The following is a 24,304-nucleotide window of genomic DNA, read 5'->3' on the forward strand; positions in this document are numbered from 1 at the left end:
TTCCTGATCTTAGTCAGGGAGTTTGCAGTTGAACATCAGTTTCTAGATTTGAAACTCCATAAAGAGGCGGAGTCACCCCGTTAAACACAACAAGCCCAAACCCGTAGACCTGTGTGGAGGAGGACAGAGAGGAGCGAGGCGGCGAGGGAGGGGTGGCTTCCGTCACAACTGGGACACAGTTCTGTCTTTTGATTAAAAAAAATATAATAAATAAACCGGGGGGCTCACGGCTCCCAAAACGGTTCACATTCGCGTGTTTGTGGGACACTTTGCTGGAGGGCGCCGCGGTGGAAATGCGATGTTTGATGGCAGTAGAGGAGTGTTTGCAGCGCTCCCCAAGAAGAGGCATCACGGCGCGACTTGGCTAACGTTACCTCGCTAACAAGGTCAGTTTGAATTTGGGGTTCCACTCTCCCTGCCGGGGCATTGAGGGTTACCCCTTGACCGTTTGTATGGTAGCGATGCGATCTAATCCGGGGAATAATCGCGGTTTCCCGTTCTTCGACAGGACAGGTAGAGACCTACATTTGTCACCAGCGCTCTCTCTGGGTGTTAGCTTGTTAGCTTCTTTAGAAGGATCAGCCGCGGTGATTTGCCGAGTTAACTTAATAAGTACGCCGATTCGCGTAAACACCGATGTTTAAGTTGTTGCTTTCAAGCTGTGTTTGTAAAGGGCTGCTCCGCTGATGGTATCGAGGAGGCATCAGCCAAACTACAGTTTGATAGAGCTTTATGTTTGCCACTCTCCGGCAGCTCACTGCTCGTTTCCGCCTAGAATAAAACAGGTGCATTTCTGCGACAGGAGGATGGACGAATAAACTCCAGGCGGCCGACCCTTCAACGGGGTATAGTTTTTACTTTTCCGCTTTAGTTTAGACGGAAACGAAAGACTTTGGTGTGGGTTTAAGTGCAGTGGACTGCGAAATACTGCTTTTTCAAGGTTGGCCGTCATAGGCAGCGTTGTCATTTAAGGCCTCGTGCATTTGGTCGTACTGAAACGGGCTCGGTAGCTAATGTGTGGTTAATGAGCTACAGCTAGCCTCTATCACTTTAAATAAGTAACTTTCCAGTGAACTAGCTATTAAGACTCAAACCATTAGTTTTGCAATATTTAACTTTGATTTTTAGGTCTGCGGTCTGGCTGTACTAGTACACATGTTCCTGTTTCTAACCACAGCAACGGTGTGATGTAAAGTAAAATGTTCGGTTTAGGAGCATTTGCTTTCATGATCATGTTGGCAACTATAAGTCTGGGAGTAACTAAACTGATGTTTTTTCCTGTCAACTTCCTTTCCCCCTGTATATATTAGTTTATCTTTTCATTTAAAAGATATATTTTTAGAAGTTCCTTGTCCAGTAGTGTAACTAGTCGTCTCTCTTTTTTTTTTTTTTTTTTTTTTTTTTTTTTTTTTTTTTTTTTTTTTTTTTTTCAACTTGTCCTGTCCAACAGCTAGGCAAACAGATGAGAGCTGAGGGCCTCTTGTGTTGGACATATTTTATTCTAACAAGAGGGGTTATTCATCTTCAGACAAACCAAAGGTATGTCTGAATAAACCCCTTTTGTAATTGAGGCCAAACTTTATTAATTTCAATCATGTTTGAAAATCTTTGGTGTTGGACCGGACGGAAAAGGAAAGAGGGGAACAAGAGAGAGGGACGTTAGAGAGAGGGGGGGGTAGGAGGGTGATAATAGGAGGGGAAGGGGGGTAAGACCATGAAGCAGCATAGAGCAGGCAGGTTTACTGGTTGTTTATCGTTACGGTACGGTTCAAATGTAGTACAAAAAGGGCGGGGCCTGTTCACACACACTCAAATATTATCAACACACCTGCTAGCCGCAGAAATGTCCACATGTCAACATGCACACAAAACAGATAGTGTTCACGAACGCATACTTATGCCTTTAAACCAACTAGTGTGAAATCTTTCATTCATTCAATCATGCAAACTATTAGTGCAAAGGTGAGCTAACACCTGTGCTCAGGTGAGTGTTTATGTTCTTCTAAAATGGATGGTGGAATGTGAAAAGAAGGAGGAGGAGCGCCCAGCCACCCCCACACCCATACCCCCGCCGCAGCAGCAGCGGCAGCCGGAATTCCCCCAGCGCCACACGGGAACAGGCAGGGAACAACCGCCCCCCGGGCGACCAAGACCGCCACCCAGGCCAGGGCCAGCAGGACCGCCGCGAGGCCCCCAGAGCCAGAGAGCAGGGAGGCGCAGAGGGAAAGAGAGCGCCGCCCCAGCCCAGCCAGGAAAGCAGCCCCCCGCCGCGCCGGAAGAGCCCAACGCAGGGCCCCACCGGAGAGGGACGCCCACAGCCCCAGACGAGCACCCCACCACCACCCAGGAGTTCCGGGCATCCCCCCGCCCCGACCCCAGGTACGAGCCAGGACCCCCCAAGGGAGACCCGCTCCGCACTCCAGGCAGCCACCCACCCGGCCCACGGTTGGTCCAGGTAGGAGCAAGGCAGGGGCCCGCCGCCCCCGCCCAGGAGGGGGGAACCCCGGGGAAAAAAGGGCGGCCCATAAGGGATGTTATAAATATGGCCCGACCAGGCTCGGCCATGTTGGAAGTTTGGCGGGGCCCAGCGCCCAGGGGCAAGGACCAGGACCCACCCCCCAGGGACACGAACACCCCCGGCTCAGGTGTAATATGAACCCCCCCACCGCGCGGAGAGAGCACCGCCGGTCCCAGGGAGCCGGCACCCAAGGGACACGGCCGCCATCGCCAAGGGGCCCACACCCCCCACCAGGGACGGGGTAGGGGACAGATGGACCCAGGTCCCACCTTCCTTGTAAAATGTGTGTGCGTGTATGGGTGTTTGAGAGGGTGTTTGTGTGCATGTGTGTGTGTTTATGTTTGAATGTATATATTGAAGGGGGAGGGGTGTGTGTACTAAGGGGGGTGCAGTTAAAATTGGCGAGTAGGGCACTAAGGGGACATCTCCTGATTACTCACAGTGATGTCCCCTCACCCTCCACACCAAGGGGCCCTAAATGTCTAAGGTGCGGTTAAAATTGGCGGGTAGGGTGCCAGGAGGACATCTGCTGCTTGCTGGCAGTGATGTCCAAGCACCCCCCCTACCAAGGACCCTACGTGTCTAAGGTGCAAATAAAACCGAAAGAGGGGGGGCCCACTTCATACGGCAACCATAGGAGGGGGGCCACTCCCAAGTAGCCCCCCCCCAAGGCGCATCGCAGGCTAAACCCCCCACCCCCTCACCCTAATATGAGGTTATATAAGGAAGGGGGTAAGTTGGGGACAGCTGGTAGACTGTCCCCCGGTGGTCAAACAGCCGTCCCCCAGCCCACCCCCAGCAAAGGGGCCAGGGCCACCCAGCCCAGGGGCCCACCCCCGGAGGCGCCGACACCCCAGGCCCGGCACCACCCACCCCACACAGAGAGAGAGGAGCCAGAAAGCGTCGCCCCCCCCCGGAGCAAGCCCAGGCCCCCACCCCCAGACGCCGGCCCTAGAAGAGCTCTGGTCAGGCCTCGACGGGACCGAGGAGGCCAACCGGCCGAGGCAACCGCTGATTGCCTCAGCGGAGACCCCGACCCGCTAGCCCCCCCGACCCGTACTAATAATGGGCCCCCCTCCCCCCCAGAACGCCCCCCCACAGGACAGGGCCGACAAGCCCCCCACCCCACCCCACCCCAGACCCCGCAGCCGAAGCGGGTGACACCCAGAGTGACCGGGGGCCCCGAGAGGGTTGCCCCGTCCCGTCCCAGAGCCAGGGAAGGGCCGATCCCAGCCCCAGGTGCAGATGGGCAGCCCATCCGGCGCCGCTGGGCCCCCCCCACCCGAGCAGGGCCCCCCGCCAACCCCCCCCAGCACAGGCAAAGGGACCACCCCCCCAAGCCAAGCCAGACCACCACCCCACCCCCCCACCACGCACCCCCACACCCAAGCCCAGAGGACCACGCAGCGCCCCAGCCCGCCCCACCCAGGCACCGGACCCGACCCCCCGACCAACGGAGCCCCCCACCGCCCCCGCCAGGCACCGGAAGCCCCGACCCCCACCCCAAACCACGGCAGAAGGGCAAGGAGCAGCGACGACCAGGCCCTCCACCCCCTAAGTCATGGAGTCAACCACAGGAGACCAGAGAGACTGAATTCTTTCAAAGTTACTTGAGCTTTGGGCTGACATTTTTTCCAAGCTGATATGATCAAACAGCAGATTTCTGTGTTGACTTATGTTTATATTTTTCTTGTTTTTCCAATTTATTAAAATAGTTTTTTTGGCAATACAAAGGGTTATGAAAATGATAGATGCTAATCCTTCTTCTATATCGATGGCACTCATGTCACCAAGCACACAAAGTGACGGTGAGGCAGTGATTGAAACCTTAAGCCAGACTGATAAATCGGCACATACCTGCTGCCAGAGAGCCCTGACAGGAGTGCAGAACCACAGTGCGTGCATGTAGCTGTCGGGTAGATTATTATCACAGTGCTCGCAAATGTCTGAGTTACTGAGACCCATCTTGAACATCCTCTGTCCAGTGTAGTAAATTCTGTGAAGAGTTTTGAGATGGATAGCTGCAGATTTGGACTTTTTGTCAGTTTAAAGGTGTTTAGACAAAGTTCTGACCAGAAGCTTTCATCTGTGCTGATGCTCAAATCTGCATCCCATTTTTTTGTTGGAAGGGCAATATTGTTATCTAAATTACATAAAAGTTTGTATATTTTGGAGAGAGTTCTATTCATTGAAAAATTAATCAGAGTGGTAACTACATCTGGTAGCTTTAAATCGTCGTCTTTAATTTTATACTTTTTAGTAATACTTGATTTAAGTTGCTGATATTCCAAGAAGTTATTTATTCCATGTTTGTCTTGAAGTTCCTGGGGGGTTATGAATCTTCTATCAATAATTACGTGCTCTAGTTGTTTTATGCCCCCTGCTTGCCAAGCTGGGAAGTGAATCATTTTTTTGTTAATAAGGATGTCCGGGTTGTTCCAGATGGGTGTCATTTTGCACGGTTGAATTGATGATTTTGATATTTTGAGAAATTCCCACCAGGCTGTTAAGGTGGCATTTATATTAATGCTTTTGAAACAATCCTGTTTTTTAACTGTTTGGCTAATAAATGGTAGCTGTGACAGGTTGATCTTTCCACATAACACCTGTTCCAAGTCTAACCATGAGTTGGTTTCTGGATTATTTTTTAACCATTTTAAGATATATTGTAATCTATTTGCAAGAAAGTATTTGTGGAAATTAGGTAGTTCTAATCCTCCACAGCTTTTTGCAGATTTTAAAGTTTTTAGACTAATTCTTGCAGGTTTGTTGTTCCATAGAAAGCTTGATATGGATGAGTCTAATGTTTTGAACCATTTTAATGGCGGTTGTGTGGGAATCATTGAGAAGAGATAATTAACCTTGGGTAAGATTTTCATTTTAACCGTGGCTACCTTGCCCATAAGGGACAGAGGCAGGTTGGTCCAGCGTGTTAGATCGTCCTGTATGCTTTTCAGTAATGGGGTGTGGTTTAGCTGCACCAGTTCTGATAGTTTGGGGGAAAAGTAGATACCCAGATATTTGATATTTCCTGTTTTAACTGGAATTGTGAGTCTTTGTTCCATATTCCTGTTGAGTGGTAATAAAACAGACTTATTCCAATTAATGGAATAGTCTGATATGGAGGAGAATTCATTTATGATCATTGCTGTTTCATTTACAGAATGTAAATTCCTTAAAAACAGTAATATGTCATCCGCATAAAGACTAATTTTATGATGGCTGTGTTTGGTTTTTATTCCTATAATGCTCTCATTCTGTCTTATTGCTGCAGCTAAAGGCTCAATGAATATAGCAAAAAGAGAAGGAGAGAGTGGGCAGCCCTGTCTGGTTCCTCTTCCAAGAAAAAACCTGTTTGAAGTCTGTTTATTAGTTCTAACTGATGCATTGGGGTTGTGATATAATATTTTGATCCAATTGATGAATGCTTCTCCAAAACCAAACTTATGGAGGGCAGCAATAAGGAACTTCCAATTAACTCTGTCAAAGGCTTTTTCAGCATCCAGCGATAGTACCGTCATTTCCTGTTTTTTAATGGTGGCAAAGTCTATTATATTAACTAGTCTACGGACATTATCATCCGAGTGTCTGCCTTTGATGAATCCAGTCTGGTCGAAGTGAATTATGTGAGGAGTGATTTTTTCTATTCTCTGTGCTAGTGCTTTGCAGATAATTTTTACATCTGCATTGATTAAAGAAATGGGGCGATAGCTTGAAGGACTAGTGGGATCTTTGTCTGGTTTTAGAAGAAGAATTATGTTGGCTGAGTTCATGTTAGGTGGCATTGATTGGCTCTCATTAATAGATGTGACAGTTTTATAAAATGTTGGTGCCAGTTGTTCCCAGAATTCTTTATAAAACTCAGCAGGAAAGCCGTCAGGCCCTGGTGCTTTACCATTAGGCATAAGTAACAGAGCTTCATGAAGTTCAGACGGCAAGAGCGGAGAATCTAAGTTTGTGATTTGATCCTCATTTAGCCTGGGTAGGTTTACATTATTAAGAAATGAGTCAATACTTTGCTCTGACGGATTGATCTGCGGTGTGTACAGGTTTTTATAAAAGTTTTCAAATTCGTTATTAATTTTGACCGGGTCATGGGTGACATTTCCTGTTTGGTCCATAATAGAGGTGATTGATGATTTTTCTCTGTTAATTTTAAGCTGATTAGCCAGAAATTTGCCAGATTTATTAGAGTTTTCAAATCTTTCAAGTCGTAGCCTTTGTATTTGAAATTGTGTTTGTTTATTAATGATGTCATTTAACTGCAGCTTTAAATTTTTCAGATCTCCCAGAATGCGTTCCTGTGCAGAAGCAGCATAAGCAGTCTCCAGGGTTTTGATTTTATTTTCTAATTCTAATAAATCTGCTTTCTCTTTGCGTTTTTTGTGCGTTGAATAAGAAATGATTTTCCCTCTCATGACTGCCTTTGCTGCTTCCCAAAGAACGCACGGTGGGATGTCTGGAGTATTGTTGAAGTCTAAGAAGGTTGCCCACTCTTTTTTAAAGAATTCAAGAAATTCCTGGTCCTTTAACAGAGACGTATTAAACCTCCAGGTTGTACCAGAGGGTGTGGATTTTTCCCTAGAAATGTTTACAGAGACTGGTGCATGATCACTGATAATAATTGGATGGATATTGGAGCTTTGAATATTTTTTAAAAGAGAGTTACTGATTAATAAATAGTCTAAACGGGAGTGTGAATAGTGAACTGGAGAAAAAAAGGTGAACCCTTTAGTGCTTGGGTGACATGAGCGCCACGCGTCGCAGAGACCCAGATCATTCATGTACTGCTTTAGAATACTTGCAGACCGCCATGTACGCTGATTTGCTGCTGTGCTGAGTCTGTCAAGTTCAGGGTCCAAAACAAGGTTGAGGTCTCCTCCTATAATGATTGTGGAGTCAGAGTGAACTGAGAGTGAGGTGAAGAATCTGTGAAAGAAGGAAGAGTCGTCAACATTAGGACCATAAATACTCACTATACAATAGTCCTTATTCTGAATGGATATATTAATGATTACAAATCTGCCTTCTGGGTCAGTAACTGTATCCTTATGAGTAAAATTAAGATTTTTATTAATTAAAACAGCAACTCCTCGTTGTTTGGAGTTGTAACTGGCAGAGTATATAACTGGAAATTGTAAGCAGCACATAAGGTGATCCAAAGAATCTGATAAATGGGTCTCCTGCAGTAGAGCTATATCTGCTTTTAGACCATCCAGGTGATTTAACACTTTCAGTCTCTTTGGCTCAGAGCCAAGTCCACGCACATTCCAGCTAACGATGTTAAGACTGTTCATAACTGCTCTGACTGAAAAGGTGTAAAGCTAAGTAGTGCTTGTGTGCCAGTCCGTGTGCGCGTGCCCGCATTTGAGAAGCGCTGTGCGCGTGAACGTTTTCTGGTTATGTGAGCTGTGTGTCGCGTGCGTCCTATGAGAGCCTGTGTGAGGTGATTGCAGTATGTCAGCGTGTGTGTGCGGGATCGCATGTGCACGCCCCTGTGTGCGCTTGTGTGAGCGCGCGCCCGTTCCGTGCATAAATAAATACTTACCGAGGATGAGTTGCTTCCAGGTGATTTACATATAATGAGGGGGGAGAGGGGGGGGGGGGAGTAAAGGAAAGAAAAAAAGAGATAGAAGGGAAAACGAAAACAACAACAAAACAACAATAGAAACATCAGTGGGACTGAAGTGACGAAGAAAAAAAAAAAGACTGTTTTCCTGCGATCGAGGTGTGGATTATTGATGATCCGGTTTTCCATTCATTGAAGTTAGTTTAGCGGGTTTCTTCTGGGCAGCGCAGATGTTCTCAGCGCGGATCTGAAAGCCTTCAGCACAGCCAGGGGGTGATCTCCGGGTCCCGGAACAGCCGTCCGTCCACGTACAGTTTGTCAACGGCCACAATCGCTCTCGAACCAGCAGCAAGATGCTTCCTCCTCAGCGGGAACAGGATCTTCCTTCTACGGAGGATTTCTGCCGGGAACTGGTCATTCACGCTGTAATGCGTGCCTCTCAGTTCCCGTCCGCGGCCCTTCACCAACTCCTTCTGTTTGAAATGTTCGAATTTAGCCACAATAGGACGCGGGCGCTGGTGGTCGGACCTTCTTCCTCCGAGGCGGTGAACCCTGTGGAAAGAGATCTTCTGCACCTCCTCCTGGGGGAGCTTCAGGTGGACCTGTAAAAAGGATCTCACGGTGGCTTCGGGGTCTTCTCCTGCTTCCTCTGGAACCCCCGCGACCACTAGATTGTCCCTCATGCTCCTCGACTGAAGATCCAGGAGGGTTTCCTTGATGGATCGGTTCTCCTCGGAGAGACGGGCGGTGTCACTGCTCAGGGTCTTCACGGTCTCTCTGAGGGCCTGGTTCTCCGCTGCGAGCTCCCGCACCTGCTGCTGGCTGAATTCCAGAGACTCCCGCAGACCTTGAAATTCTCTATGGAGGATCTCCAGCAAATTGAGGCGGCCATCAAAGCTGGAGAGCTTTTTGTCAATCGAATCCAGGATATCGCTCATTCCGCTGCCCGGAGAGGACACAGCCCCGGGAGAGTCCTCAGGCCGTTCACGCTTGGCGGAGGGGGTGGTGGTGGCGGTTCTGGGCTTCACCATGTTGCAGGTATTAAAACACTCGTCGATGAAATTCTCCAGGTCCTCCAGGCTGACAGAAGCTTAATACTCTTAACAGGTTATGTTAGTTAGCAGGAAATGTTTTAATATGGCGGAAAAATGAAACAAGATCGAAAATGTTTGTTCAAATGCTTACGCGCCGCCAAGTCGACTCACCACACTCGTCTCGCTGGGTCTCGCGATACTACAGCATCACGCCCCTCTGTGTCCACTTTGCTGTCCCGGATAGTCGTCTCTTTACTTTTTGCTGTAAAATTCTTCTGACTTGTCTCCCACCTTTTTAAAGGTAGTTGGAAGCTTCCCCCTGCGTTTGAGGTGATCGAGTCTTTTTGTTAATTTAGTTCCCTTACACTTGTCAATTAAAGTTCTGCTTTCGTGCCAATTTGTTGTGATGTAACTAATTTTAAACTGCTTTTTAAATTGAAACAATATTTTTAGGATGTAAAGCATGATGTGTAATATAAGAATGAATAGGGCTTTATACATAAAGTTGGATTTGTAAAGGATTGTCCCGTTATCGCATCAAGGTTGTCCAAATTCTTTCACGAATTGCTACATAGTACTATTTAGTTAGTGCATTCACCATTTTGTAGAGCTGTCTGAATCTACGGCTGTGTCCAAATTTCCACACTAATCCCTAACTATTAAAAACTGTAGTGCGGAACTAGTTAGTGTCCTAGATTTCAAAAGCATTTCGGACACCATGCTCACTACTTTTTTTTTCTTTTTTTTAAACGGTATATATGATGTCATCGATTTCATGAAGTGAAAATCTTATTAATATTAGCGGTTTACGACAACCATTTATAAATCCACTGAGTTCTGAAGATGAAAATATTGATAGTTAATAAAAAAAAATACATTTAAATACAATTTTCTTCCCAGCAAAAGTTTATCAAATCTAATGCATTGTGGTCTATATTCGCCAACCTAGTGAGCAGCGATTTTGAAATTGTAGTTTCGGACAGCACTACAAAATGGCGAACGCAATATACAGTGCATTATATAGTGTGTAGTGAAAGAATTTGGACATAGCCTACAACTCCAAAATCCAGTGCCCTAGAAACTTCCCAGAAGTCTTTCCAAAAAATAACCAGTGTGCATTGACGTTCACTAGACAGACCACAATGCATTGCGTTTGAACAGTTTTTCATGTGAAAAAAACATTTTATTTGCATGTATAACCTATGACCAAGCACAAAACCTGATGGAAATTTTTGTTGGCTTCACACAATATGTGCAGCCAAGATGCACATTGTTGCATTGCCTGCACAGATTGTAAGTATGTCCAAGGCAAAATGTTGTTGTAATTTAACCCTAACTTTTCTAACTGGATCTGTGCAGTCAAGAAAAAAACCTGTCATGTATTTAGGAAATTATGTGTGTATAGTCATTTTCTTATTTTTTATAAACTATACAAGTTTTCATCCTCGGAGCACAGTGGATGCATAAATAGTCCTCGTAAAATGTTCATATTTAATAGGTTTTTACTTCTGGAGATCGGGCACGTCATATTTGCTATTAAAAAAAAAAGTAGTGAGTATGGTGTCTCCATTGCTTTTAAAATCCAGGGCGCTAGATGGGGAGTAGGGATGGAATTCAGACATGGCCCAAATAATACAAAAGCAAATTGTGATAAGTTTTTATTGTGATTAAAAATGATCTAAATTGAGTGCATTGTTTTGTACTCTCAGTGCACCGTAAAGGTGTACAGTCACTGAGTTCTCTGGTTTCAAGTTCTGCATTCCCTTTAAATTGGGAGAATGCCGTAGTCTTCCAGGAGTGTAGAATGATCTGCTTTGAGATTGCCATGCCAAGTTAGACTGTCATTCAGGCAACAGCTGATTTTGTTTTCATCCCACATATTTCATTATCTTTCACATATTTTAGAGTGGAGGGCAACACAAGGGAAACATCCAACTGCAAAGTAAGGCTTTTCTTGTGGAAATGTTTGTAATTCAGCTCAGGCACTATCTAGAAGCTGCTGCATGTGGTATGTCAATTCAATTGGCCCTGAGTGCCACTGTGCTTTGGAGGGCTAATTATTTCTGATGGTTTTCAAGTTTTAACCACTGTTGTACTACATACTCCTTGAGTGGTTGTAAAATGGTTTTGCCCCCCTAGAAGTGTAAGCAGTTGTGTGAAATGAGCAGAAGTCACAGGCTTGAATCGCTCACCATTGACTTCAAAATATTTCTTACCATTTAAAAAAGAAAAGGTTTATGGCATGTACTATTTCAAAATGGAATTTGTTTTGCATGAATTCGGGAATACTTCATGGACATTGTACAATCAAAACAAAAGTTAGCAAGAGCTGTAAGAGCCTGTAATGGTTATTGTATAATGACAGCCTTTATCTCTTCACCTAAGATTTTAGAACCAGCTAGATGAATTAGTGGACAGTGAAAAATCTAATACATTTTTGGTAGTTTGTTTCCCACAATGGATGTTTTGCCTAACTGCATTTCCTCCTTCAGCTATTTATCCCTTGCCTCTCTGAAACATTTGCAAAACCAATGGTTTATTTTTAGAGACGCCTGCTTGCAAATATTCATCATTTCATATTTAAGTGGAAAGTCAAATTCTACCACATCACTTTGGCATAATTTTGATTCAACATCCTGATGTACTATAGCTGCTGTTGGTAGATGTTTGCTGGAAAATTATACTGCAGTATTTCAAAGAAAATTGAAACTTTGATGGAAAAATCATCATAAAAAACAAGACCATCATCTTTTTTGTGTGTGACTACTGTTAGGAATAAAATGGAAACTTGAAAGTCAAAGAATATTTGCAATGCATTACATCTTTTTTTAAGTTTAGTAAAGTAAAAGCAAAAACATTTCTTTGTAGTTCTTTAAGAGGCTGAAAATTACCAATCAGAACGACCAAAGAGCTTTTTCGGCACATAAGCGCGTGTACCTTTATGGCTGGCAGTTTTTGCAAATAGTTATAGTAATCAGACTTTTCAATTATGTACTTCTTTTTTAAAATCATAATTCAAAATAATATGCAATTCTCAATTGACTAATAATTTGCAAATCGAAAATGCATTTTGAAATTTACTCTACAATAATTTAAAAATGACATTTCAGTACATGGTTTGCTGTAAATTCATTTTAACCCTTGTGCTATCCTAGGCACTTTAACGTTGGGAGTTGGGTCATCTAGACCAGTGTTTTTCAACCAGTGTGTGCCGTGAGAGATGGTCAAGTGCGCTGTGGGAAATTGCCCTCATTAACTGATCTAAAAACATTTCCCATCTCCAGGAAATCAGTCTTTGTTCATCCAAACAGGCCCTGATAAAACACTGAGTAGTTAGGAATATAAAAGATTATACAATTAAATTTTCTTTGTGTTTATTTAATTCTATTAAATACATTTTGATAAGAATGACGTTACCGCGATTTACCTGCACCTATAAGTGTTTGCGGAAAAGTCCCGCCCCTTTAACTGTCTCCGCCAATCATTCTTTAAGGCTTAATCCCATGTCATCAGTCTGACCAATCAGAAGTGGTTCAAGTCTTCACTTCCTTGTTCCAATTTAGCTCAAAAAGTTGCTCAGTTCTAACAAAAATACCAGCTAAAGCTCGTCTTTAGCGGTGTAGCTTTCCACAGAGTCTAGTGTCAGACCGTGGGCCAAATGAACAAAACAATGAAGCTCAGAGACGCGAGTCTTTCTTCCCTCTTTCGGTAGTTTTCACACTACATCTCCCATGATGCACTGGCTTAAATGGACAGTGTCTCAACGCACAATGAGTCCTCCTTGTTTAACGTCTTGAAACCACAACAAATAGTTTCTAAATTTTCTAACGTAACTTTTATTTCATCTTAGAAAAAAACTGCCGCAACTTCCTGCTTTTTCCACCACAACTATCACAAAAATGCACGTTAGATTGCGGGGGGCGCGGGGGGTGGGTGGGTGGGGGGGGGGTGGCTCGATCAATAAAGACCATGAATTTCTGCTTTTTTTTTTTCTTTGGATGCTGGTGCGCCGCGGGATTTTTGGCAAGGTTAAAGTGTGCCGTGGCTCAAAAAAGGTTGAAAAACACTGATCTAGACCCACTAGACAGTGCGCTGAAGCTTTTTTCTTCAATGATTTGTGATCTTCACTGATGTCCATGGATTACATGAAATCCTCTCCACCTTTATCCACCTTTGTCATGGTAGGGAAAACACATCAGTGGTCATCTTGACCTCATAGGAAAGCACAAAAGTTAAAATAACTTAAAATCATCTCATCAATGAATGAAAGTTTAGTTTCTAAACCTTAAATATAAATAAAACATTGGGGGCAAGTTAGAGCAAAAACTGTGTGCTAGGTCTTTCATTCAACATTAATGACTGACTTCACAGAGGTACTGCATGAAAATGGTCAAACATCCTCATGATAAACACACTTTTGAACCTTTTGGAATGTCTTCCCAAAAGAAAGAGAAAAAAACTTTTAGGACTTCAGATGGTGGATGGATGTAAGCCTTTTAGATTATAAATTGGACGTTACTGAAGTTTATGTTTATGAAAGCAGTTGAGATGTTTTTTGCTATTTATAGTGTTGGTATTTTGTTATATGGCTTTGTAGAACTATTTTTCAATCTTGCTTGTTGTATGATTGGTTTTCTGTTTTCAATTGAGCTTAAATGAAATGCCACTAGTAGTCTACTAGTAACTAGTGTTACTTTTTTTTTTACATTTTATGTCTGACCATGGTAAGCTGCCAGTTTTGCATGTTTACATTCATAAATTGTTTCTGTTCTGTCATTTCAGACTCATTTAGGGTGAATATCATCACAGTTTTCTTAGAAACAGGCACTATGTTGTGCTTTGATGGTTTTATTACTTCCTGTAGTCAAACCACCATAGTAAAATAGAAATAAAACCCTTTCGTTTTAAGCATCCATGCTGCTTTTTCTCTCACTTTTTTCTATTTATAACTGTGATATAGCAGAAAATAAATTGCTTCAGAATTTATGCCTGTATTACCATGGATGGTATGACAAAAGGCTGATTTATTTTCATTACACAGAGAGGCTCTGCTACTTTACACATTATAAAGTAGGTTCATCAAATCTAGGTCATATTTTGGAAGAGCTCCTTTCTTACTTCTTACTTTGATGTAGGTAGCCTACAGCCACGTGGGTATGTGGCAACAACCTGAAGGAACATGATGCAAAGGGTTTTGTCTTTTTAATCAGCTTGCATGTGGTAGAGGAACGAGATACTGTTTTCCATGGTAAAATGTCTGTTTCTGTTGATGGGGTAAGCAAAAATGTTCATACAAGGATGGATACTGAAAAACAAGCATGTTCTTTCAGAAGGCAGATAAAAAAAAATGGGATAAAAAATTAACCTTTTGCACCAAAGATGCAACAAAAACGTTACTCCTCCTGATGAAAGCTTTTCACATAAACTAGCATTGATTTAACGTTAACAGATGGCATTTTTCTGGAACTCAGTGGGGAAAAACAAATCAAGATCTCACAAATTATTTTATATTTTTTGCAACTTCATAAAAACCTTTGAAAATACACCTTTTAGGGCAGATGAAAAAAGACAAATGTTTTTTTTTATTGTAGAATTTCCAAAGTAGCTTTGCATAAGAGAAGAGAGAAAAATAGTGTTTTCCTAAAAAGGTTACTCAAAGATCTGAACTGATGAATTCAATTTTTTCCCCTTCAACACTGGAGCTGTAGCTCCAGTCTTTGAATTACTAAAGCTCTTTGACCGTTTGCACAATTATCTTGATTCCAACGGGTTTTCAAAGCTGAGAAAATGAGTTTGCTTATTTTCTGTTGCCAGCGAAAGGTCTGGTGTTAGAGGGTTAAATTTCTCTGTAGACTTAAGAGGATTTTACTAATGTATTGAAACGTAAGAAAAACTAAACGAGGGTTTAAAAAAACTTGTATTTAGATTTCTCTCGTGGTGTCAAAGCTTTACATTTTTAAATGACTTTTTCTTCACCCTCCAGTTGATGTCATTTGATGACATTTTGAAGCAAACAATCAAAATGAAGCACAATTTAAAATTCTTTCACCTTTCAGTATTTCGGAATGTCTGTTTTTAAGCTTTTTCATTCTATGTAACCATATTTGACTGTACTTCAGTACCTTTAATCTCCACTATCCGTCATCAGTGATAAAGTTGACTGCAGCATAATTTTGGAAAGCTTACCACTATTGTTGCAATCTTTCTCTATAAAATGTAGCCATGCATTGGAATGTATTCTCTGCTTAGCCTTGAGTTGTCTTTTTTTACAGGAATTTATTTCCACCATTTGTCATTGAATGTCAAGGCTGAGGCTTCTGTATGCATGTATAAACAGATATGAATACACATGCATATGTGTGATGGATAGTTATAGATTATTTTATTTTGTTTTCATGTAGTGATCAGATCCTTTTAAAAAAAGAATCTTGCAAAAGTGCCAATATGTTCACATTTGGATCAAGATGTAATTACTTGTCTTGCCCAGACACCCACTGAATGTTATGACTTGGAACTGCCAACTGCAGTAAACGGCTGCTTTACCTCCTGAGCCTTTTTATATGACTTGTGTAATGATATTCCCACTACTTTATGAACCAGTAATTGTAGCTCGTAATGATCGGTCATAGTTTTCCCAAACAAGTGTTACATCCTATTTCAGTGTTTTTAACATAAAGGTATATACAGTAAAAAGTTTAGATGGTTGATTGTAGATTAAGTTAATGTATGTAATAGAAATCAAGTATTCTTAAGTAAAATAAGTAAAACAAAAAAGTAAAAAAAAACAACATACAATTGTTTTCACTATTATACAATCTGGGGGTACAGGATATGAGGAAAACTCACAATTTGGGATATTAATGATCAATATCGCGATGACGATATATCTTGCAATACATGAACATTTAACCATTTATCGCGATTTTTCGCTGTCTTTTGCGATACGCACATTGCAAAGCTTGACATTGCGATAACCATAAATTTGCGATTTATTGTGCAGGCCTAATGCAATCTATCTTTTTTAATATTTCAGCCATGTGTCCATAAATGATATTAGAAGACGCGTTGAATAAAAGAAGTTATTGACATTTGACCAAAACTTGGTCAGATCTATCAGTCCTATTAGGGTGCTGTAATAAGTATTTGAAGTTCTTTTGAGTCCAGGTTAAAGTTGCATGATGCTTTTAACTAGGGCTTCACGATATGAGGAAAACTCGTGATATGCGATATTTTAGATGAATATTGCGATAACGGTATAATTTGCTGTATGTAAACAAATAACAAAACAACCAAAAACATTGGTTATTTTGGCTTGTATGTTAAACAATCACTTGTCTTCATACAGTGAAATAAATATTCCTGTAGACACGCTGATCTTTTGAGGTTTGTTTGGATCTTTGTCACACTGTTCTCTATTCTATTCTTTTATCTCCTAGAGTGGGGTGACATGGCTCTCTGACAGGCTGCCAAAGGTCTCTTCATGGATCACACAGGACGGGCGGAAGGGAAAGCACACCACTTGTGAGCATATTCGAGCTCAGTAAAGTCTGACCCACAAGCATATCATCAGCCTGACTTAAGCGGATGTGGCCTTTTCAGTTGTTCATAGACATCTGTTGGGCAGCTCAAAGGTCTCCTGCTATGCACTATAAACAAAGAGACATGAGCTGTGGGAATGTAAGGAGAAGCAGGCTTCTTTCCTGCAGAACTCTACTTCTGGTAATTGGGCTTTTGGTAACAATAGCCCGAGACACTGTGGCTGACCAACAAGGTACAAAGGTGGACATGTTACCAGTGGAACTAGAGGCATCTATGCAGTCCTCTGTACTCTCTGAGCTACAGGCTGCAGCATCTTCCGTAGGTGAAGGGCCACCTACAGCTATTCCAGATTATTCTGCCAAGACTGAGGGAGCGCACACCAACATTCCTGACTCCTCAGCAATTGTGGGCCAGGTATTTCAGTTAAAACTTCCCCCAGGAAAAACCCATGCAAGTTGCAATGTCCATGTAAGTATTCCTACATTTTTTTAACATAATGGTAAAAAAATGTGCATATATATGTAAATATTTTCTTTGTTGACAGTTGAACAATCTTCGACTGTAAGTCCTGCAAAAAATAATTATACCTATTAACATTTCTGTGGATTATTTTTTAAGGAAAGGCACTATATCACAGAACTCAACTTTTTAATGTTTTTGGACAAAGTTCTTCAGGTTCTAGATAATTTCAATTATTTTCTGAGAGTTTTAAAGTACTTATTAATTATCTGTTAGTGCAAAAACACAACACAATTTTTATTTAGACATAATTAATATATATATTTAATATATTTAAAAAAAAAACTACAATGCCAATAATGCAAATATAAACAGTAAAGCTTTCTGATCCTTAAAATATGATATGAAAGGGCATTACTACATTTTTTGATATGACAGTGCTTCCTCTTAATTTAGAATGAATGTGTGGTAGTAAAGCTTAATGCATAGGCCTAAACAACAAAAATGCTTCTTTTTTAATCTTTTTGTATTTCTATAAAACCAGGGATAACATAAAAATATTTTATTTTACTGCATGTCAAATGCACCAAACTTTTACGTCTTCCTTTTTTAGGTCTTGCATGTTTTTTATTTGTTTGACATTAACATTTGTTCTGATCAGACATCTTATCATCCATAGTAAATTGTAACTTCTGTTGATAGAATTCACTAGTGAAATGAATGTTTTCCATCTTGCTACACCTTTCATACTCCTGTTTTAGAACTAATCATGTCTTTTCTTTTCCTTTTTGAAGCTCACTGAGCTGGGAAAAAAGTCTTTACCTTCCTGGCTTTGTTGGGATAAGGAGAGCTGCAGTCTAAAAGGTTTGGCTCTGGATCGAGATAAAGGTTCATATCGTATCTTGGTTTCAGAGGAGGGTCTAGCTGAGAACACAAGCAGCCAAGTATACCCCAGCACAGTATTTTCTATTGAAGTATACCCAGAAGATCGGGCAGACACTGAGCCAGCACTTTTCACTCTACAGTCTGATAGTAGCCTGCAACCTTTCACATGTATGTCTGAAGAGCCTGTTACTGTCCTAACTGTCATATTGGATGCAGACTTGACAAAGATGGTTGCTAAGCAAAGGGTCAATTTACTGAGTGTTATGAAAAAATTCTCACATGTGCCATTGGAACACATGAGAGTTGTCCCTGTTGTGAACAATCGCTTATTTGACATGACTGCTTTCATGGCTGGGCCAGGAAATGCAAAGAAAGTTATTGAGAATGGGGCCCTTTTGTCTTGGAAAGTAGGATGTTCCCTAGATCATGACAGCATCCCTGACATAAGCAGTGTTCAATATTCAGCAAAAGATGGGACAATGTCAGCCAAGCTTGGTTATCCTGTGGTTGGTTGGCATATTGTCAACAAAAAAACTCATGTAGTAAAACGGGTCAGGCGGCATTTGAACAATACTCCCACTCCAGTACCATCCCTGCTTCCTCCAACGGTTAGTCAAGAACCTCTTTCGCGACCTGTTCCAACCCCAATCTCACCCTTTATTGCACCAGCAACAGATATTTCTGCTCCCCCTGTTCGAGGCCCTTTGCCTCTTCCAGTAAAGCCAACCATGAGGGTCAGAGATCAGATAGCACATACTCCTGTCTTTGGACCTCCCCAACCTACCAGAGTATTAGGAACTACAAGCACCCTCCCTATTCAACCTGCCACAACAAGGCCTACAATTGCGGAACCCACTGCTATGCCAACAGCCCCCAGCACCACCAAGAAACCCAAACCTTCCTCTACAAAGAAACCCAAAAAGTCCAAATCCTCAACCCCAGCTCCTCGACAGCCAAAGTCCACCACAGTTAAAACACCTAAAATCAGAATAGAATCAAATACCACTCCAGTGATTCGCAACTCAATTGATCATGTGATTGCATGGGTTGGCACTTACTTTGAGCTTAAAATTGCTGCTGATACATATTATGACATAGAAGATGGGACAACCGACAAGCTGCGTTTGACTTTGCTCAAGTCCTCCAAAGAACCAGTGAGTGAAACGTCATGGATTCAGTTCAACAGCACCATCCAGCTTTTGTATGGCCTTCCAGAGGATGAAGGTAATCATGAGTACTTTATGATGGCTACTGATAAAGGTGGCCAAAGCATCATGGATGCATTTGTGGTTCAAGTCAACCGCTGGTCTAACAACGACAAACCTTCAGTCATGTTTGCTGCTCGATTTGAAGGTGATCATAAAAGTTTAAACGGTGATGTCAATAAGAAAATTCTTCTCATCAAAAAGTTGGCATATGCCTTTGGCGATAGGAACAGTAGTACTGTGACCTTGAGAAACATCAGAAGTGGCTCCATTGTTGTTCAATGGACCAATAACAGTCTTCAGCAAAACCCTTGTCCAAAGGATCAGATTACAGTTCTCAGTAACAGAATCTCAGATTCCCAAGGAAAGCCCAAACCGGCCTTCATCAAAGCCATGGAGCCTGAATTCATAACTATCAACATCTCTGTTTTTGGCACCAATGAATGTCAGAGATATACTTTCATTCCTCCTGGAGAGATTCCAGTGCCAATTCTTCCTACACCTTCGCCTTCTCCCGGGACAGACCGTAGAAGCAGCGATGATGTTTACCTGCACACAGTTATTCCAGCTGTAGTGGTGGCAGCACTGCTACTCATAGCTGGCATCATTGCTATGGTCTGCTACCGCAAGAAACGCAAAGGAAAGATGACCACAGAGGAACAGGCAACTTTCATCAAGAAGGGAGTTCCAATAATATTTGCAGACGAGTTGGATGATTCCAAATCACCTCCTTCTTCCAGCATTCCTCTTATCCTTCAAGAAGAGAAGCCCCCTCTTCCTCCTCCAGAGTATCCAAACATGCCAGGACCCCATAGCAGCCTACTCAACCAGGATCTAATGGAGGATTTTTTAATCTATCAGGATGATGATCCGAATGCTCCACCTTACCAGCCCCCACCACCATTTACCGTACCCATTGAGGGCAAAGGCTCACGTCCCAAAAATATGACGGCTTACAGGTCCCCACCTCCTTATGTGCCTCCCTAACCCACATTGGAGCTTGGATCATAGAAAGCAGAGATTTGTAGAAATGCTTCTCAGAAACTTTTACAAGGGTAAATACAGTTGTGCTCTATGACTTGGCTTTGACTTTTTAGAAGAGGACACAACTATATATATCTGACCATCACAGAATTGACACTGTAACATAAGATTTTACTTCTATCATGGGACAGATGGATGGAAAACATTTTTAATTCCATCACTTTTTTTTTCTTCTTCTGTTCTTTGGATCTGCTTTTGACTTATTGCATTTTGTTTTGCTTTTATTATTTCTGTCTGTTTTTGCCAAGAGGAGACAATTTTATCTTCAATGATGTACTATTTCTATTGTATAGAAAATAATAAAGAAGCAGGAAAGACTGAAGTCCACAGGGTCTTTTTGCAGATGTCACCATGACAACAGACTTGAGGCTCTCCCTCACAGTGTTAATCTTTATGAGTTCTAAATCATTCTTATCTACCCTTCAGCCAGGTTTACTAAGATTTTGCACTTGTTATTTCTAGAGGGAAGGAAATGCAAAATGGCAAGCTAAGAGCATGAAACTTTTATTTACACAGTTTATGAAACATACATTTCTGTTTTTACTTTGCTTCCTCTTGACAATAACTTGCATACCTTGCACTTATGCAAACTCTTGTTAAACCTCTGTCTTGCGCAGATTTGAAAGCATTTAGTTATAGGTTGGTGAAGAAAGGAAAAAGTATTTTTGATATTGGTGAAGTTTGACCACAATTCCTCTGGTACTTGATCACAAAAGACATAACTCTGATCTCATCCATTTTAGAAGTAGCTTCATTATGTTTTGTTAAAATTTGCCACTGAAGCTGTCTGTGAGAAGAATGGTTTCTGCTGTTGCCAAGGTGTTGCCTCTTGTCTCATGGTAATTCTAATGGGGTTTCTACAACAATAACAAAGGGGCGATTGGCATGCTGTGTTTCACAGCAGGTAGGGAATCTATTAATGAGTTGATTCCACTGTCTTGTGTAATGTTGGTTTTATTGGTGTAAGCAGTGGGTGGGTGGGTATAGAGTACTGTATTATCATTGCTCTGCCTCTAGGTCAGTGTTTTTCAACCTTTTTTGAGCCACGGCACACTTTAACCTTGACAAAAATCCCGCGGCACACCAGCATCCAAAAAGAAAAAAAATAAGCAGAAATTCATGGTCTCTATTGATCGACCCCCCCCCCCCCCCCCCCCCCCCCCCGCAATCTCACGTGCATTTTGTGATAATTGTGGCCAAAAAAGCAGGAAGTTGCGGCTGTTTTTTCTATGAGATTAAATAAAAGTTAAATTAGAAAATTTAGAAACTGTTTGTCCGTTGAGGTTTCTAGACATTTCACGCGCACTCATTGTGCGCTGGGACACTGGCCCTTTAAGCCAATGCATCATGGGAGATGTAGTGTGAAAACTGCCGAAAAAGGGCAGAAAGACTCGCGTCTGTGAGCTTCATTGTTTTGTTCACGGTCTGACACGGTCTGACACCGGACTCTTTGGAAGGCTACACCGCTAAAGACGAGCTTTAGCTGGTATTTTTGTTGGAACTGAGAGACTTTATGAGCAGAATTAAGAACAAGGAAGTGAAGACTTTAACCACTTCTGATTGGTCAGACTGCTGACATGTGATTAAGCCTTCAACAATGATTGGCGGAGACAGGTAAAGGGGCGGGACTTTCCCGCAAACCGCTATAGCTGCAGGTAAATACCGTCATTCTTATTAAAATGTCTTTAATAGAATAAACACAAAGAAAAAGTAATTTTAAGATCTTTTATATTCCTCACTACTCAGTGTTCTATCAGGGCCTGTTTGGATGAACAAAGAGCTGATTTCCTGGAGATGGAAAATGTTTTTAGATCAGTGAATGATTAATGAGGGTAATTTCCCACGGCACACTTGACCATCTAGTGTGCCGCGGCACACTGGTTGAAAAACACTGCTCTAGGTGTTGCACTGCAAGATTTAACATACTGCTTAAACCATGTCAGTTCAGAAAAAGCATGGGGTTTAACAGGATGTACATACTTGTGTGCCTGTGGAAGAAAACGGCTTCGTAATATCAAGTGTTTTATCAGTAAACTTGGTTGGGGAGTGGGTCTACGAGTGGAAAATTGTTTTATTTTTCAATTGTATGTCTAGATTTATGATTCCAATTATATTAAAAGAAGACAAAAAAATCAATTTGTGAGGGTTTAAAAGATGGTTGACTTGCCTGTCCCAGAAAAGTCATCTATTATTTCCATGTGATGGGAAACAAAGAAACCACAACAATATGTGAATTATGTACATTTCATATCTGATACCACCATAAGAAAAAATGGTTAAATCTAATGTTTTTACTGAGTTTTTGATACAGTCTTAAAAATTGTTTTATGAAAATGTATTAATAAAATGTAAAACTATTTGTAAAGCCTCAGTTGGTGTATAGTCCCTTTTTTATCACCTTGAAGGGGGTTGTAGACACATTTTTGGATAAAGTTGTTTCAAAAATATTTTAGAAAACTGAAGGATAAAACAAAAAATAATAAATGAATACCTTAAAGTAATTTGGTGTTTCTATGATTGTCTAGAGCCAGCAATGCATCACAAAAGCTTCAAAGATATACAAGTTATCCATTACCTGATTAATTGCCTTATTGATTTATTTTTACATCCATTATATAAAGATCAAAAGGTTATGTGAAAGTGGAACTCTGCACTTGTCATCACATTATTGACCGAGTAAACAAAAGCAGCAGACAAGTACTGCCTCTATTTTTGACAGCTTAGCTGAAACAGGACTGCTGCCCCCACAAAGTAAAATATGTGATGCTTTTCATTTTACTCTTAAAACTTGACAGAAACGCCAACATCCTGGCAAAGACAACAAGAAAACATGTCGATAACAAATGGCAAAAATAAATATAAGTCACAATGTTCTTGCTTGTGGACTTTCACTGTGATGCCTAACTTGATGAGTTTCCATATTTCCAATGATGTTCGAATATCGGTCACACTGAGGCCACCTTCAGTCTGTGTAATTCTCAGTGTTGTTGGTGCTTCCTTGCATTCGTCCGATCATAGCAGTGATTTGCTCGAGAGTTTGGGGTTAAATGCTGAAATCATTCACAGGAATTGATATGTTGGTCTTTGCAGCGGAAATACAACCCCAATGTGATTGTGGTTGATCTGTGGCTCTGGTGAAGGAGTCTTTTCCTGATTTCTGACCTGTTGATTATAAATTCCTTTTTAGCACCCCTAGTAAAAAGTAGTACAGCAAGTATATTATACATCATGTACGTGCAGTGTAGGAAGTATACTAACTGAATATTTCTTCAGACTAAATTGGAACATTTTAAGTTTTCAATGTATAGATGGTATGTAAAAGTAAACTCAAAGTATTCTGCCTGACTTATATTTGTGGAATACTTAAAGAAACTACTTTTTGCTAAGGGCAGCAGTAGTTTGGAAGAGAAGTTTGAGAAAAGGACAGCTATCATATCATACAGGTGTTTGAAAATGGCAGGTTTAAATAAAAATAAATAAAGTACGTAACTGTTTTTAAAATTGAGAATCCTGCTTTATCCACTGCACTTTAAAATCTGCAGCACTCTCTATTAATATGTTGTTTTAAGAACTGCTTTCCTGGCCCAGCAGCACTGGAGTTAGTAGGAGTTGGGCTGATCGATTGAAGCTGGTATGAGAAGAGTGCATGAAAGGTAGAGTTAAGGCTATTTTATGCCCCGTCAATCTTACCAGCCTTTTTCTCGCTCATTAATAATGTACTGTAATTGAACATTAATCTATGTTATAAAAAATAGATAACCCCTTGAAAACCTTGTACAGAGGGCTGGTCTTTCAATTGCTCATGTGTTTGGTGCACCCAATTTAAAAACCTGCCGAGGTTGGTTTGCAGGTCTGCACACAAACCGCTCTACTCCTCTTTTCTTTTTTTATTTAGAAGATAAGAGCAAACAAGATAAAACCCAGTACAATAAAAGTATCTATTGCTTTATTATCAATCGAACGTTTTACAATTATGTTTATGCAACAACTTTGGCATCTGCAAAATGCCTAAATATGCAACAAAATATCAATCATAGCCAGTGTTTTGTGT

The 24,304-nt window shown here is 41.5% G+C and overlaps 1 protein-coding gene across 3 annotated transcripts; it reads left to right on the forward strand.

The window, feature by feature from the left end:
• The first annotated feature begins 68 nt into the window (after positions 1-68).
• On the forward strand, positions 69-22,624 carry LOC101165732 (dystroglycan 1). 3 transcript variants are annotated; one of them, XM_078950530.1, is made up of 3 exons: positions 69-386; positions 16,558-17,128; positions 17,914-22,624. In XM_078950530.1, exons 2-3 carry the CDS (start codon positions 16,706-16,708, stop codon positions 20,194-20,196), a joined length of 2,706 nt encoding a protein of 901 aa, XP_078806656.1. In that variant the 5' UTR covers positions 69-386; positions 16,558-16,705; the 3' UTR covers positions 20,197-22,624. The 3 variants fall into 3 exon arrangements, with proteins under 3 accessions (XP_078806656.1, XP_020560384.1, XP_020560383.1); XM_020704725.3 differs by lacking the exon at positions 69-386 and adding an exon at positions 390-513; XM_020704724.3 differs by lacking the exon at positions 69-386 and adding an exon at positions 527-845.
• Positions 22,625-24,304: the final 1,680 nt, after the last annotated feature.

The sequence above is a fragment of the Oryzias latipes genome, chromosome 7, assembly GCF_053564925.1.
Source record: "Oryzias latipes strain Hd-rR chromosome 7, Olatipes_Hd-rR_3.1".
Classification (NCBI taxonomy): Eukaryota; Metazoa; Chordata; class Actinopteri; order Beloniformes; family Adrianichthyidae; genus Oryzias; species Oryzias latipes.

Bases quoted from the DNA above. Each gene is read 5' to 3' on its own strand.
- LOC101165732 (XM_078950530.1), top strand. From the start codon at position 16,706: ATGTGGCCTTTTCAGTTGTTCATAGACATCTGTTGGGCAGCTCAAAGG. The intron at 17,129-17,913 runs GTAAGTATTCCT...TCCTTTTTGAAG, and splicing joins ATGCAAGTTGCAATGTCCAT to CTCACTGAGCTGGGAAAAAA.